Source organism: Chenopodium quinoa, unplaced genomic scaffold (genome assembly GCF_001683475.1).
Source record: "Chenopodium quinoa cultivar QQ74 unplaced genomic scaffold, ASM168347v1, whole genome shotgun sequence".
Classification (NCBI taxonomy): Eukaryota; Viridiplantae; Streptophyta; class Magnoliopsida; order Caryophyllales; family Amaranthaceae; genus Chenopodium; species Chenopodium quinoa.
The window spans coordinates 5,083,250-5,100,107 of record NW_018744537.1 but is presented as its reverse complement, the minus strand read 5'-3'; the positions used below and the strand labels follow the sequence as shown (position 1 = coordinate 5,100,107).

Genomic DNA, 16,858 nt, shown 5'->3' with positions numbered 1-16,858 from the left:
CCAAGAAGAAAAACAATGAGTTGGAGCGACCATCCAGAACCTTAGAGCCGAGCTGAAGCCTCTTAAGCAAAAGATGATCCAACACGACGCCTTGGAGAAATCCTTGGAGCGTGTCAAGGAACGCCTGGTAAACCAAGAAGAAGAGCCTTACTGAGGAGCTCTCGGCCAAGGCCGAGAAAGAGAAGAAGGATTTGGTTCGAGACATGATGGAGGACTCGGGCCAAATCCAGCGCATGACCTGGACTCGCCTCTTTCCAAACGCCGACTTTGCTTCTTGGGAAAAACAATTTCGCCAATGCTCTGAAACGTATAACCAAGAAGTCCTGCTAGCGGCTGCTGAGAATGATGCGCTAGAGGAGGAGGAGGAGCTAATAGTGGCCTTGGTGCCGATTGGGGCAGATGCGTCTAAAAAGGTGCCGAGACAAGCAAGAGGGATGCTTCTCAGAAGCAGGTGTCTCGTGCTAATCAGGCGGCTGTTGTTGTGGAAGATATGCCCCATCTTAAAGCTTATGTCTTCTTTTTTCTTTTCTTCGGCCTACGTGTCGTCTGTTTCTGTATCTCTTTTACCCGCCAAGGGGCCGGGGTCTTTGAATATTTTACTGGTCTTTATGGCCGGTTTATTTTTGTATCTTTACCCGGCCAAGGGGGCCGGGGTCTTGAATATTTGTGCCGGTCTTTATGGCCGGCTGTTAATAGAATTTCGGCGACCATCTTTTTAGGTCGCCTTAGCTGCCAAATTTCGAATTTTGCTTTTCTTTTTATTTTTGCTAGGTGTTGAAACTCTGATATCCGCTTGCATGTCATAGCGACTGTTTTGTATGGCCGATAGTTGCAGACAGGTACAATAAAGGAGCTGCCTATGCCCCTGGACGACTGGTTGTCTACTTTCAGGCTAAGCGATCAGTCGGCCATTTATCCAGTCGGTCTCTAACGTATTTTGATGAGTACGTTAGGTCTGTTTGACTAAAGAGTGGAAAGTGAAACACGCTCTTGAGTTCTGGCTTGCTAAAAAGCAGTCGTCCTGTGAACCAACTCTTCAAATGTGTCTGGTTTGAAGAGAAAACGTCCTAACGGGGTTAAGGGTACGAGAGTTCTGGCTCACCGTTAGACAGACGGTCCCGTCATACTTTTTTTGAAATCGGCTAAGTATGAGAGTGATTACTCGCTTGCCATGGTTATGTTTGAGATGTAGAGGCACCAAGCGGCTTAGGCCGGTTAGCCCCCTTGCTTCACCAATTTTTGTTGGTTATTTACTCAAGGAGCGATTACTCAGTAAGAAACAGGCGGTCTATGAAAACCTTTTAAATTTCAAACCAAGTTTTAAGGAGTGACTATAAGTGAACATGGACGTTACTTAGTCGTCGTTACTATTGTTTGAGTGATAGAGGTATCAGACAGCAAAGCCGGCTGGTCCCCTTTATTCGCCAATGTTTGTTGGCTATTAACTCAAAAGGCACCGGTTGTACTTATCTCAAGTAGTACAGTCGGTTATCCGACGCGGATGTTAAATGCTAACACTCGTTGGACCATTGAGAGTTATCCTTGTCTCAGAAACGGCTACGTGATTGTTTTAGTAGACAGTCGTATAGGTGCCGTGTAATTTATTTATAGAACAATGTTCCACCCAAAAGGGAGCTGCTCTCTGCGACGAATTTCATCCAGATGGATACCGCCGGACGCTTGCTATGATGTTGGGACAGGTCGGATTAGTTTAAAAGTTGGATCAGTTGGCCTGGCGCCTGGTCTGATCATTCCAGCCATATTCCTTAGATAGTTCTTGGTGAACTATGTATGGAGAGTAGCCGGTTGTATAGAACAAGCGGCATGCCCCTCTTAATTGAACGCGTAAAGCATGAAGAGTAGCCGACTTTTTTACCAGTAGGCATGCCCCTCTTAGAACTAAATTAAATGAAGTGAAATAGCAAACTTTTATTAGGTAGCTCTCGGCTATTTACATCATTCAAAAATAATACTTTTTGAGATTATCTACATTTCAGGTTCGAGTTAAGGGTTGGCCGTCTGGTGTTTCCAAGAGGTAGGTACCGTCCCGGACCTCTTCATAGATTCGGTAGGGTCCTTCCCAGTTGGGAGTTAATTTGCCAGACTCATTAGCCCTACCGACTGCTTCCATCTTTCTTAGTACAAAGCCCCTCACTTTGAGTGGACGCCTGTGCACTTTTTTGTTATATAATCTGGTCATTCTCAGGCGGTAAATTTCATGGCGCAAGGCTGCATTGCCCCTCCTTTCTAGGAGTGAGTCCAAAGCCAGGCACATGGACTCCCAATTTAACTCTTCGTCGTATAACATTACTCGAAGAGTCGGCTCGTAGTGTTCAATTGGAAGAACAACTTCTGCCCATAGGTTAGGAGGAATGGAGTCTCTCCATTCGATCCTTTTTCAATCATCCTAATGGCCCAGAGAACATGTGGTAGCTCATCTGCCCATAGGCCGCCTGCTCGTTCAATCTTTTTCTTGAGCCCGTCTGAGATGATCTTATTAAAAGCTTCAACTTGGTCATTTGCTTGTGGACGGCCGACTGATGCAAAGTAATGTGAGATTCCTTGGTCTCCCGGCCAGTTTTTGAGAACATGCGTCTCAAATTGGGTACCATTGTCAAAAACCATAGACATGGGAACCCCAAACCGAGTGATGATATTTTTCCAAATGAATGAAATCACATCCTTCGTCTTGATTCCCTTGACAGCCTCTGCCTCTACCCATTTAGTAAAGTAGTCGACTGCAAAAAAGTATGTACTTTCTGTCGCCTGTAGCAGGCGTATAGGGACCCAGAATATCCATGCCCCACTTAGCAAACGGTAGTGGGCTATGGATAGCAGTGAGATCAGTAGCCGAACGGTGAATTATCTTGCCGAACCTTTGACACTTGTCACACTTTTTCACCATCTCCATTGCAACTGCTTCTAAAGTAGGCCAAAAGTAACCTTGCCGCCTTGCTCGTTGGGTAAGTGACCTGCCGCCTACATGGGAAGCACAATAACCAGAGTGAAGATCTTCTAGAACCTCTCGTCCTTTTTCTGGAGTAACACACTTCAAGAAAGATTGGAGGTACCCTCTCTTGTGAAGTTCTCCCTTTATCATTTCAAAACTGGACGCTCGTTTTTTCAGTGTGGCCGCCTGGTGATGATCATCCGGCAAGGTGTCGTTTGTTAAGTATGCCCTGATTGGATCCATCCAGGTTGAACTTCTATCTAAAATTCCAATAGGATCTTCCTCAATGCTTCTTTTCTCCATAACCTCCTAGAAAACGGTTCTTGGAGTATGCTAACTTTGAAAGAGCATCCGCCTGGTTGTTTTCAGATCTTGGTACTTGAGTCAGATGAAAGTCTTCAAGGGATCCGACTGCTTGTCGTACCGCCAGTAAATACTTGATCATTGTCGGATGAGTCACTTCGTATTCGCCATTGTACTGACTCACTATCAATTGTGAATCAGAACAAGCGTCTATTTTTCTTGCCCCAGCCGCCTTGCACATGCGGATTCCGGCTAGTAAAGCTTCATATTCTGCCTCGTTGTTTGAGGCTTGAAAGTTAAAACGTAGAGCATACTCATACCTGTTGCCTTCTGGCGACTGATATATGACGCCTGCTCTGCAACCATTTGAGGTGGAGCTCCCGTCCACGTAAACCTTCCAGACTTGGTCTGGAATTTGAGAATCAGATGGCCGAGTCATTTCTACAATAAAATCAGCAAAAGCTTGCCCCTTTACTGCTTTCCTAGGCTCAAATGTGATTTCGAGACTCTGAATTTCTATTGCCCATTTGATCATCCGGCCTGACGACTCCATGGTTGTCAGTGGCCGCTTGATCGGTTGATCTGTATACACAACGACTGTATGTGCCAAAAAATAGGGCTTCAATTTTTAACGGCCATGAAGAGAGCAAGACCGAACTTTTCCACCAAGGGATACCTCAACTCGGCATTCTTCAATACGTGGCTGACAAAGTAGACCGGGAGTTGGCAGCCGTCTCTTTCAGCAAGGAGGACAGCGCTTAGAGCATGGTCAGAAACTGCCAGGTACATATAAAGCACTTCTTTGGCAAATGGCTGACCAGCCTTGGCAAGGAATGTAAGTGAACTTTTAATTTTTGGAAGGCCGCCTCAGCATCCGGCCCCCATTCAAACCTTGCCTTCTTCTTGATTGCTTGAAAAAAGTAAAGACACTTGTCGCCTGACCGGCTGAGAAATCTTCCTAGAGCTGCCAGACACCCTGTTAATTTCTGAACCTCTCGGACGGTGCGAGGCGACTACATGTCAATGACCGCCTGCACTTTCTCAGGGTTTGCCTCTATTCCTCTCTAATTGATGAGGAATCCGAGAAATTTCCCAGACTCAACCCCAAAAATACATTTCTTGGGATTGAGCATGACATGGTGCCGCCTGAGTGTGGTGAAAGTTTCTCGGAGGTCCGACAGATGATCTATCTGAAGCTTGGACTTAACAATCATATCATCGATGTATGCCTCGACGTTTCTCCCAATTCGGTCAAAGAAGACCGTATTTATCATTCGTAGGAAGTTGGTCGGGGCATTCTTCAAACCAAACGGCATGACCGTGTAGCAATATAGCCCTTGATCAGTGACGAAGGCCGTCTTCTCCTGATCTTTTTTCCACAAAGGAATCTGATGGAAGCCAGAGTAGGCGTCCATGAAGCTCATCAAAGCATGGCCGGCTGTTGAGTCGACCAGGCTGTCAATTTTGGGCAGAGGATAATTGTCCTTGGGGCACGCCTTGTTTAGGTCCGTGTAGTCCACACACATTCGCCAGGTACCATTTGGCTTTTTAACAAGTACAACATTGGCAACCCAGTCTGGGAAGTAACATTGCCGAATAAACCCTGCGTCAAGCAGCTTTTTAACTTTGGCGGCTGCCGCCTGACTCCTCTCTTCCACATGGTTCCGTTTCTTTGGCCTTACCGGCTTTTTTTTCGGATCCACGACCAGTTTATGTACCGCTAGGTCAGGATTGATGCCTGGCATTTCATGAACTTCGAATGCAAAGATGTCTTTGAATTCCTTCAAAAGTTGGTGAAAATCATCACCCAGAATTTTAAGAGCAGTCGTCCCAACCTTGACTGTTCGGTCTGGACGCGAGTCATCTAGGACAAGGTCCGTATGGTCACCAGCCGGCTGAGGGCGGAATTCATCTGACCGCTCCTCTGCCAGTGACTGCTATCTTCTTTCTTTTCTTTCGACCCCCAACTGGGAAGCCTTTCTTTTCTTACCGCCTGCTTTTTGAGCAGGCGCATCCTCCTTGACAATTTCAAGGTCCACTTTTTCACCACTTGGCCCAGCAGCCACCACAGTGGGTTTGATATCCGAGAGGTAGCACTCCCGAGCCATCTTCTGATTTCCCCTTAGGGAGCCGACTGTCCCATCATCCTTCTCAAATTTGAGCAGCATAAGAGATGGAATAATGACAGCTTTTGAATTATTTAGGGTAGGTCGTCCCAGGATCATGTTGTAGGCCGAGAGTTCCTCAACTACTAGGAACTGGACCACCATGTGACGGCCCTCCCCTTTCTCACCCAGGCGGATGGGTAAATCCACTCGCCCTACTAGGTGTACGACCCCTCCTCCAAACCCTACTAAAGGGTGAGATACCGGATGTAGGCAACCAGTCTTGTATTTGAGTTTTGACAAGCACTTGCTACTAATAAGATTGGAGGAACTACCGGTATCTATGAGGATTCGGCCAACTCTTTGGTTGGCCACTTTGCACTCAATAACAATGGGGTCATCATGCGGCCCCTTTACCCCTCCTAGATCTTCTTCTGTGATGACAATCATTGGGAATGAACTTTTAGAAGGTCGTTCTTGATGAACAGAGTTAACATCTAGCCGCCTGATATTGTCTTTATTGCCCCTGATAGTGGGGCCGCCTCCTGAGAAGCCGCCTGCAATCGTGTAGACGACTGCATCATCTGTATCAGAGTTGTCGGCTTGTTGATTCTTTTTGGTTGATTGCTTGTTCTTTGAGGAAGTGTTCCCCTTAGACTTCTTGACATAGGAGTCAAGGTCGCCTTGTTCAGCCAGGCGGTCTAGGTAGCGCATGAGACTGATGCATTCGTTGGTTTCATGACCAACGTCTTCATGATAATGGCAGAATTTGTCTTGGTTCCGATTGCTCGCAGAACCCTTCATAGGGGACGGCTTCTCGATTGAGATCCGGCCCTTGATTTCTTTGAGGATAGCTTGACTATCCTTGCTGAATGCATACTTCGGAGAGTATGGTTTGAATTCTTTCTTCTTTTTCTGGGCCGGCTGTTTAGAGGAATCGGCCGCCCAGACCTCTTTTCTCTTTTTATCATCTTTATTGGCCGACTGCTTTGGTCGGCCTTCTTTTTTGTCGGACCTCCTTCCGTCCGACTGCTTTCCAGTACTACAGAGATCAGTCTCCTGTATATAGGCTTCTGTTTCAGTCAAAGCTTCTTAAAGAGTCGCAACCCTCTTTCGAACCAGGTCAAACTTGAAGGTTGACCCGTCCTTGAGACCTCTGAAAAAGTCAGTGTAGGCCACCTCATCCGGTAGCCCTTGAATCTGTATCCTCATTAGGTTGAACCTCCTGATGTATGAATGGAGCCCCTCCTTCTCACCCTGCTGAATCGTCCCTAAATCAAGGGTCGTCTTCTTTGCAGGTATGTTCATGGCAAAGTTGGAGGTGAATAAGTAAGCAAGCGTCCTGAAGTTGTTCACACAACCAGTCGGCAGGTTGCCGAACCATTGTTGTGCGATTCCTTTGAGAGTCGCTGGGAAACACTTGCACCAAGTGGGATCATCCAACCCTTGGAGGTACATTAGATTGGTGAATGCCATCAAATGGTCTTCAGGGTTAGTAGTGCCATCATAGGCACCTACTAGCACATTTTTAACTTTGGCCGGCTGAGCGGCCTCAGTAATTTCCTTGGAGAAGGCGGACGGCTGTTCTCCAAGTCTTAGCAACAGTAGTTACCAGTCCAAAGGCTGGACATTTTTTGCCGCCTATCCTCCAAACAGAGGTGGCTGCAAAAAATATTGTTGTTGCGGTACATATGGTAAGTTTGGTACCGCCTGGTCGTTATGAAATCCAGACCGACGGGAGGTACCGCCTGTCTGACTCTCATGATTTGACTGAGTATACTTCATAGAGGTATTGAGCATACTATCTTTGAAGTCAGAAGTATAGGCCGACTCTGACAGTCGGTCGTTCTTCTTCTGCTCTAGCAGTAGCCGAGCGTCTGAGTATGTTTTCTTTGACCCGTCCGCCTGTATATGACGAATGGGCTTCCTCTTCCCTGGTGAGGGAAAACGGTACTTTGTCAAGTCAAGAACAGGCGGCTCCCACTTCCTAGAGTTAGGATGAGGGGTTGCCTCTCGTCCTTGAACAAGCTTCCTTCTTCCTGAATGGGAATGTTTTTTTAGCCGACTGCTCCTTAGACAGAGCAGGCGTCTTCTTATTGATCAGCTCTTGAATCTCCCCCTTGAAACCCCTCATGAAGGTCATGAGTTCGTTTCTTGTAATGGGAGCAGACCCTTCAGCCGCTTGCTGCTGATCAGGCGGTGTGCCGGCTGGATTACTGGGTCCAGCTTGGTGATCTACCCGTTCTTTCCTTTCAGTGTGACGGGTGCGTCGGGCCCTTAGGGTCCCGTCTGATGCTGTGTGTGTTTCAACCTCAACCTCATTCTCAGTATCATGATCTGAGTAGACTTGAGGGTCGTCCAGTGGACGCCTCTCTTCTGGTACGGACGTTGATGCCATCTCAAAAGTACTCTCCCCACAGACGGCGCCAAAATGTTTCGGGGTTTTCTGATGTCCTGCGGGAGAGTTACAATTTCGAGACTAGAACCGGACGCCTGTACCTGCAAAACAAACGGAGACTCCGAGTGGTTGGAGCTCTGCCTCCGACAGTCAAGTTAGTACTTGTTTTAGGAGTAATTAATGCGGAAAGGTCAAGTGTATTTTCTCTTGGTGAGAGTAATTAATGAGCGTAATCCCCTCTAATGAGGATTAATGAGGGTATTTATAACCTTGGGAAGCGTGCCAATCCTAGGTTTAGGTTAACCTAGGACTGATTGGGCTTCCCTTGGAAGTTGGGCCTAGGTGGCCGGTTTTTCCATTAGGCATGGAGGATGCCACGTGTCGTGACATAATAGGTCCATGGTGGACGAATAGGCGCGTGCCATGTGGCAGACTCTGACGGGTCCAACTAGAGGACACTTGGTAGGACCTGATTGGCCCACGTGGCGCATTCCGATTGGTGGGAGCAAAATCCCTTAATCACTACCTCCGTTACATATTAGTTGCAACATTTGCCAAAACGGGGTGCTATACATTAGTTGCAAGCTTGCAACTTTCCATTTTATTTTTCCTATTTTAGTAAATTTTTTAAAATAAGAGTACAAAAATACCCTTACTAAAAAAACTCATAAACACAATTAACTACCTAAATCAGATTTCAATTCATTAAACTCCTACTCTAACTTATAACATAAATTAAAACAATTCAATTCCAAAAATTCATTCAACTGGACTCCCACGAAATTGTCAAAACACCACATTCTCAACGTCGCCATCGCCGTCGCATCTACCAGGCCACCACCAACAACGTCGCCGCTGCATCTACCACCATTGTCAATGTCGTCGCTGCTCATCGCCAAATTCAAAGTCGTCGCCTCCTCCTCCAATGTTCCTTTCTCTCTCTCTCTTCTTTTTTCTTTTCTTTTCTTTTCTTTTCTTTTCTTTTCTTTTTTTCTTTTTTTCTTTTTTAGTTTGTTTAGATTTGATGGTTTGAGGGGTGAATGGACTAGTTTGGGGTGGTTTCGGTGTGTTTCAAGGTGAGTAAGGGTAGAATTAGGTTGGTTTAGGGTAAGTGTGGGTGGTTTTGGGGCTAAGTGAGGGTGGTTGTTTTGGGGGTGGTTTATGGCGAGTGTTGGTGGTATTGGGGTGTTTAGGCTAAGAGGGGTTGGTTTCAGTGGGGTTCGAGTTGAGAGGAGGTGGTTTCGGTGTCATTTGGGTTAAGAGGGGGTGATTTTGGGGTTGTTCGGGCTAAGAGGGGGTGATTTTAGGGTTGTTCGAGGTGCGTGTGGGTGGTTTCTAAGTGGTTCGGGCTGAGAGGGGGTGGTTTCAGGCTGCTGTTGGTGGTGCCGTGGTGGTATTCAATTTATTAATTACCTTCACTTTCTCTCTCCTACCCTTAATTATCTATCCTTTGATTCATTAATAAGCTATTATGAAATTTTGTCTTAAAATCTGTGCTAAGGTGAAAGTTGCAACTAAATTGAAACGGAGGTAGTATGTAAAATTGTGTATTTGGGAGGCGAGGATTAGGCAGGTTTTTGGCTGGGGATTAGGTCATTAGGTGGGGCTGGATATCCAAGTGAGGGGGGGGGGGGTGGGGCGGGGATGGTTTTGGAATTGTACCCGGTAGGGCGGGGATGGGAATGAATATTGAACCTGCCGGGGGGATGAGGATGGGGATGAAATTTTAGGTAGGGATGGGGATGGGAAGGCCAACATCTACCCCGCCCCGCCCCATTGACATCCCTAATTAATACTCGTATGGGGTAAGTACATGCTACTTTAGGTTATAGCATAGGTTCTCCTATGAATGTAAGTAATTGATGACTAAATCTGGAGTGAAGATGATGAGTTTTATTTGTACTATGAAGTAAATCTAACATAAGTAATTGTTGAAGAGGAAATTTTTTTTTTTGGCAACAATCAAGACATACGGTTGTGCTTGCTAATCAAGTATATATCACATGTCTTCAACCTTTTTCGGATTCATGTGATAATCGAAAACTCATCATAGTTTTGCTAAACTCTAAATAGTGTGGGTAAACTCTATATGATGCTAACAAACTAAAAAATGCTTAAGTTGTTGTAGGCGTCATTCAAAGCGTGCCTACTTAAGCATGTGTGAATATGCTTGGCACTCATAGGAAGTGGGAATTGACATACGATTAGGGACAACGATTAGGGACAAATAAAGTAGGGAGCCGCCAACAAGTTTTTAAGGAACTTGTAAACCATTCACGGATCATTAAAGGCAACCATGATTAAGGGACAACGATAGGCAACAACGATTGACCCGTGAAGGTTACACCCCATTCATAATCCATGAGATTACTAACTCCGTATGGTTTGGAACCATGAAAGGAGGATCGGGGATGATGGTACGAAGTGAGTCATGGAGTCACGTTCGCCTGTATTGGCTTCTACTCGATTCTTATTGTGAAAAGGGATTCCTGCGATCTCAAAGGCATACGAACTAAGATTCAATTTACTCCAAAATATTATTAGGCTAAATTGGTTGAATGTTAATGAAACACATAAATATAAAATATCGTGATCACTTTAATTAAAAAATAAGATTAAAAAGGATCCTAAACCGGTCGTCCAAATTATCTTATTAAGCATGATATTCAATTACATATTCCCTTTAACATGCAATATGGTGATCAATACAATAATAAAATCATCATTAACATTGGAAGCATTTTAGCCATAGTAACGTTAGACAAATCAAATCATAATAATAACCCTAATCATGATACTAGCAATATAAAATAAAATAAGTAATTAAATTGATTAATTACTCATGTTCCGTGCGCTCCTTTAAATTGCTAAATCATGAATAAATTGTTAGTAACTTCAATAAAAATAAATCAAATAAAAGTAGAGTTGATTTGGTCAAAACCCTCAATGGATTCTACCTTTCACGCCTTGGTTTAAGTATAGAACTTCGGGTGTTGTATGGACTCCGGGAAGTGCTTAGAGAAGGAAGGGTGTAATTAGGATAATAGGTTTAAGGCTTAGAATGTGAGAGAGAGAGAGAGATGAGAATGTGTGTTGGTGCCCCGAAACTGGTGAAATCAGCTTTGTATTTATAGAGAAAATATGAGGGGTGAGGTACGAAACTCTAGAATTGAAGGCGCCGCGAAACAAAACCCTAGAAAATTGCCGTGTCACGGCAGAATTTCCGTGACGAGTCAAATTTTGCCATGTAGCGGCATTTGTGTTTTCTGGAATTTCGTCTAGGTTCATTTAATATTTTACTTAAGCATTAAGCACGCGATAATTAGGCGCCGTTTTAGCTATTCCGAACTTATTCCAAGCTCAGGGTTTTATTATTTATTAGTCTGGCTTAATTAATAAATAACACGAAATGAATTAAAAAGGGTTTGGGCTGAAATGCGAGTTGGACTGAGTTTGATTAAATGTTAGGATTGATCTGTTGACTGAATATGTTTGACCGAATATGGGTTTTAAGCACTCCCAAGATTAAATACTCGACTCGATCAATAATGGCGGTGAAAGGTTGTTTATCATCGGGTTTGGTTTTGGGGAGATATTTTTAGATGTCTATAGTTGTTGGACTAAATTAAAGTAAAATATATAGTTGTTGAATTGAGGTTGCTATTTACAATCAATAGAGAGCATTGATAAGATTTTTTCAATTAAGTGATTTGTTTCCTTATATAAGGTGATTATACCCTAAATTTCCGAAACCCTCATTGATAGCTCGCTATTTGATACGATTGTAGAGTGATTTTTAGCTTTGAATTTGTGAGAAATCGATGCCTTAGTTCACTAATCACCCTATTTTTATGCATTTTTTGTATTACGTGCTTCACTGGGTTGTTATTGTTTTCAGGTCCCAAGAATGGACTAGAAGCATCCCGAGAAGTAAGCAAGGAATTTAGAGCAATGAGGAAAAGAAGTGAAGCAAAAATGAAGAAGGAAGAAGCAAGATCGAAGAAAAAGTGAACAACGGGCCTTAGATGGGCTAAGAGTGATGTCCTACTTTCCGTAATCCTAACTTCAGTGAGCAGACGATTTGCTGCTCTTCTAGTTAGAGAAGGACTTAGACCTACCGGTAACCGGCTTCGCGGGCCCATTTTGGTCCACACATGGCTAAGCTCCCTTCACGGCTGTGCCAGCCCCTGCACGTTCGTGCAGGGGTGATCAAATTGTGATGTAGCCACTGCCCAGGTCTGCACGGCCGTGTAGAATCCAGCACGTCCGTGCAGGACCTGGCACGCCTGTGCCTGAATACTGCACGTTCGTGCAGGATGCCCTGACCCAAAACAGTAGCTACTACCTCAGCTCTATAGGCTTTGCCTGGCCATGCACAATATGACACGTCCGTGCTGAGATCAACACGTCTGTGCCAGACCTTGGCACGTCCGTGCAAACCTACTGTCGAGCCCAATTCTTGTTTTCTCCGTCCTTTTTTTTTTGGGGGTCATATAAATACCTCCCTTGAGCTTCTTTGTACGCAGATTCTTCTCTTCCAACTCCCTTAGGCTTATTATCATAGTTAGTGCATAGTTTTCCTCTCCCTTAGTTTAGATTTCCAAAAACTCAATCATTTGTAAGAATCAATTGAAGTGTGTTCTTAATTTCAACAATTTCTCAACTTTGAAGCTTCATTAGTAATCTTTTTCCTCTTACTCTTTATTTTCTGTTTTTAATTGCTTTCTATTGTTAATTTTTTCTTTAATCTTGATTATTTGCTGTTGCATGTTCAATCTATTTTGTTCTTACTACTTCTCTCAACTTGTTAGATTAATGTTGAATTTAGATAAATTGTTGTTAGGATGTTGAACACCATGATTAGCGAGTAGTTTCTTAGCTAGGGGTAGGTGAAGACCCAACCAAGACATGGGTTAATTAATATTTGTGCTTGCATGTTCATTTTGGGTTGATGATTGATTGTTAAGGGATTGGTTAATTGCATGTGTAATTGGATGGCCACTTGTTGCTCATGTATTCACTTCTATGCTTGCATTAAAAGATGAGGTCTAGTTGAGAGCCTTTTCTTGTATGATTATGCTAAATTTCTCTTGATTACGGTTCCTTGTTTGGATGATGTAGTAGTCTTAGTTGCGATAATGAGGAGAGAAATGTGCCTTAATGCTTTCTCGAAACGATCGAAAGACAAACCCGAGTTAGTAGTCTATTTTCTATTATTGAGACTTGGTTGGCCTATCTTGTTAGTTGAGTTTGGCTTAGAAATGCTTAGTGTTGTGGCTTCGAAAGAAGGCAATGTTGAGTGCCCTTTCTATCACCCAATTTGTGTTCATGTTTACCTATTGTATTGATCTATTGGTTTGGTTGGTGTCGATTCCCATTTCCCCCTAGTGTTTGTCTCCATAGTAGTTAATTAATCAAAACCCCAATCTTGTGACCGAACTAGCTTACAATCGTTTCATACTCTTGGTGTTCTTTACTGTACCCATTCCATGTAAATACGATCCTTGCTTACCCTAGACTTGTCTTAGGTTGGTTTAGGTAGAATTAGTGTTTGGTTTAGGGTGATTGTCCAACGACCGATTTATCCTCTGCCACTCACACATATTCCTTGTTTTATTTGATTTGATCATTCTCATGTAAATCTCTTCCAATAAGTTGTCATAGACTCATAGTCATTGATCTTATGCCACATATACCTATCTGAAATCTTAACCTAATACCTAATAAATCCATCTCAATGTAAATATTCTAAATATCAACTTTCACAATACATTTCAAACACAGTTAATCATTTGAATAAACTTACCAAAAAAAAGAAAAAAATTCATTTGGATAACCGATAACAACAAAAATAAGAAGAAACAACAAAATCTAATTTAAAACGAAGAAAGTAATGTTCAAGAGATAAACAAGTCTAATACAGAATATTTGGTCACACCGTCTCTCCAAGTACAGAAGCCACATTACCACAATGCCACCTAGGCACCTAATACAAAATCGGACGTGATACAACATTTATAAATAGCTAAATATCCCATTTATTAAGGAGTAGCTAAAAAAAAAAGGTTAGAAGTTGCAATAAATATAATCAAAAATAAATATAAATACAAACAGTGCTATATAAAACCCCATAATTTAGCATTTTAACCCCAAAAAAACCTCAACCTCTCCAAAAAAAAAAAACGAAATTCACAAAAAAAAAAAGAAATGGCACCCATTGCAGTTGGTGACAGTATTCCCGACGGAAAGCTGTTTTACCTCGACGAAAACAATCAGAGGCAGGAAGTTTCCGTCCACTCTCTCGCCGCCGGTAAAACCGTCGTAATCTTCGCTGTTCCCGGCGCTTTTACTCCTACTTGCAGGTTTCTTTTCTTCTCTCTCCTTTGACTTTTCTGTTTTTCATTTGACCGTATTATGTTTGCTGTTCTCGGCACGTTCGGCTCTGTTTTTACTTTTTATCATTTTTTTGATAATTTATCGGTTTTTGTTTTTTCTGGGTTTTGTTTTTTTTTTTTCTCGTAATTTTGTTAAAATTGTGGAGCATTTTTGGATCTGGATGAATTCATAAGTAAATGATATAGTGTGAATGTGTAAATGTAAAAAGTTTGATTAATTTAATTAAGAAATTAAAAAAGCATGTGGATCAGTGAGTGTGGGTTTATTTTATTGAAATTGGTAGCTGATTTTATTGGTTATGGATTTTGTTCGTTTTCAAAGTTTATCTTAATAATCTGATGATTACGGCTCCATGTGTCTGAATTGGCTATTTTGTTAAAAATAACCCATTTTGACCGAGTATAGGGTGTTAAGGATTCGACACGGGTATTTGAGGTTAAATTGAGTTATATAACTGATAAGATGCCTGTAATATTAAAGATCTGCATTAAATTGAATGATAAAAAACAAAAGGAATGAGACGGTCTCACGTTAATTTAATGCGATCAAGGCAACTTTTTTATAAGGTTAGGGAACTCATCCTTTCTTTTTTCCTTCTCGAATTAATCATAATAAACTTACTATGAGACAATTTCATTTTGCTTGATTGGGGCTTATTCGCTGCAGTAACAGTTCATTTTGATTGATTTATAATCTAGTAGTAGTCAAGTGGATTATTATTGTTGTTGCTAAAGCTTCACTGCTAGTAAATAAATTTCGATTCCCTTGATTCTAATATTCTGAAGTGTCCGTTTTAAGTAGTGAAGTGGGCTAATTTTATGTATACTTCTGTATTATAGTCAGAAGCATGTGCCTGGATTCATTGAAAAGGCTGAGGAATTGAAGTCTAAGGGAGTCTCTGAAATTATCTGTATCAGTGGTAATGTAACTATCCTCTTGTTACAAACATGATTTTGGTTTTATTCGTTCTTCAGATTCTGACTTTGATGTGTTTCTCTTTCTGCTGTTAGTGAATGATCACTTTGTGATGAAAGAATGGTCCAAGCAATACCCGGACAACAAGCATGTGAAGTTTCTTGCTGATGGTAGTGCAACTTACACCCATGCCCTTGGCCTTGACCTTGACCTTACAGCACATGGACTCGGGACTCGTTCTCAGAGGTATGCTCTCCTTGTTGATGATCTGAAAGTGAAGGTTGCAAATATTGAATCAGCTGGGCAATTCTCCGTCTCAAGTGCCGAGGAAATCCTCAAAGCCTTGTGAATTTGCAAACTGTTGTACTGCTGTGAAGAAGCTCTACTGATGTTTTATGCTTCTAAGTTCTACCCTATGTACTGTACTATATAGTGCTTTTAGCATAATAATGTTGTGTAACTTTATGACCCTCTGTGATCATTTAGGTCGATTTGGATTCAATGGAATTGAATCAGTTGTGGGGGAAATGGCTCGTATGTACACTACTAGAAACCCATTTTATTATTACTGGTTAACTTAAATCATTTCTTCTTTGCTCTCTATCAAATTGTTGAATTGTGATATCTCTTGACAGAATTTACTGTCATAATACTAGATGACATGAATTTTTAGGGTTTGATGTCTGTATTCTTATTTCCTCTCCAGAAGGCTGATGCCTCATCTCCGAGATGCAGAAACTCACCTCGTCTCTCTTGAGAACCACTTAATTATAGGGGAAGTGATCTCGGTCATGATATCAGATACTCTGTACTCTGTTGTCTGTACTCCATAATGTGCGTGTATGTTAGGATGGTTTTGTGATGGGCTAATTTATTTTTGGAAAATCACTTGTTCTCTACCCCTGAAACGCAAGTTATTACCTATCATGTGCCATGATCTTATTGTGAACCAAGTTAGGTGTCTCGGGGTAGATAAGATATTGGGATTGCTAATGCTATCATCACTCTATGAGAGTTTAGGTATTGGGAAATGGAAGTGCATAAATAATTATAGCCTTTGGATTTGCTAAAATTATCACTTGGTTTGGTGGCATATCAACATACCTCAGATAGATATGGCTTGAAATTGTTGGTAAGAGTTACAAATGAGCTGATATGCTCATAAATTGTCTGCCAACAAACTCGATCAAAGCTTAGTCTAAACTGTTTGTTAACAAACAGATTGGAGAATTTTTTTTTTAGTTGGTTGAGTAAATGAGCCAAATTAGTACAACTTCATGTGCAAATTGCTAATGTTTCGGAACAACTCGTTTTATCCATTTTGTTAAGTTATTCATGCCCTAATAATTTTTGAATTTTAAAAATCACTTTAGTTACATTGTCTTTTCTTACATAAAGTTTTTTTTTTATTATTTTTTTTTTATTTTTTTTTTTAACAAAAATAATTATTTTATCACATGCATAAAAAATTGTCCATAACCTTTTCGAAATTACTCCATAGAACTGTAGAAGATTAAACTTGAAAATCCAATTAGATTCATTTTAATTTATTGAAATCCCTTCAAAAAAGTAACTCAATGCCCCTTTATCAGTTTATTGAATGAAACATAAAATATAGCTCATTTAAGCTCAAGCTTAAAACGACTTGCAAACTAGCACATTCAGGAGCTAAATTGTAAAAAGCTAAATATCAAGTCGAGCTAGGTTGCTGATAATTCTTATCAAGTTGAACCAGTGTTGTCTTGGATATTTTGGGGGTTCGGAGCGAAATCTTAAAAAAGCCCCCTAAAT

The 16,858-nt window shown here is 41.9% G+C and overlaps 1 protein-coding gene across 1 annotated transcript; it reads left to right on the top strand.

The window, feature by feature from the left end:
• The first annotated feature begins 13,885 nt into the window (after nt 1–13,885).
• On the top strand, nt 13,886–15,675 carry LOC110698808 (peroxiredoxin-2B-like). The gene is made up of 3 exons (XM_021876326.1): nt 13,886–14,118; nt 14,992–15,071; nt 15,163–15,675. Exons 1-3 carry the CDS (start codon nt 13,964–13,966, stop codon nt 15,414–15,416), a joined length of 489 nt encoding a protein of 162 aa, XP_021732018.1. The 5' UTR covers nt 13,886–13,963; the 3' UTR covers nt 15,417–15,675.
• The last annotated feature ends 1,183 nt before the right edge of the window (nt 15,676–16,858 follow it).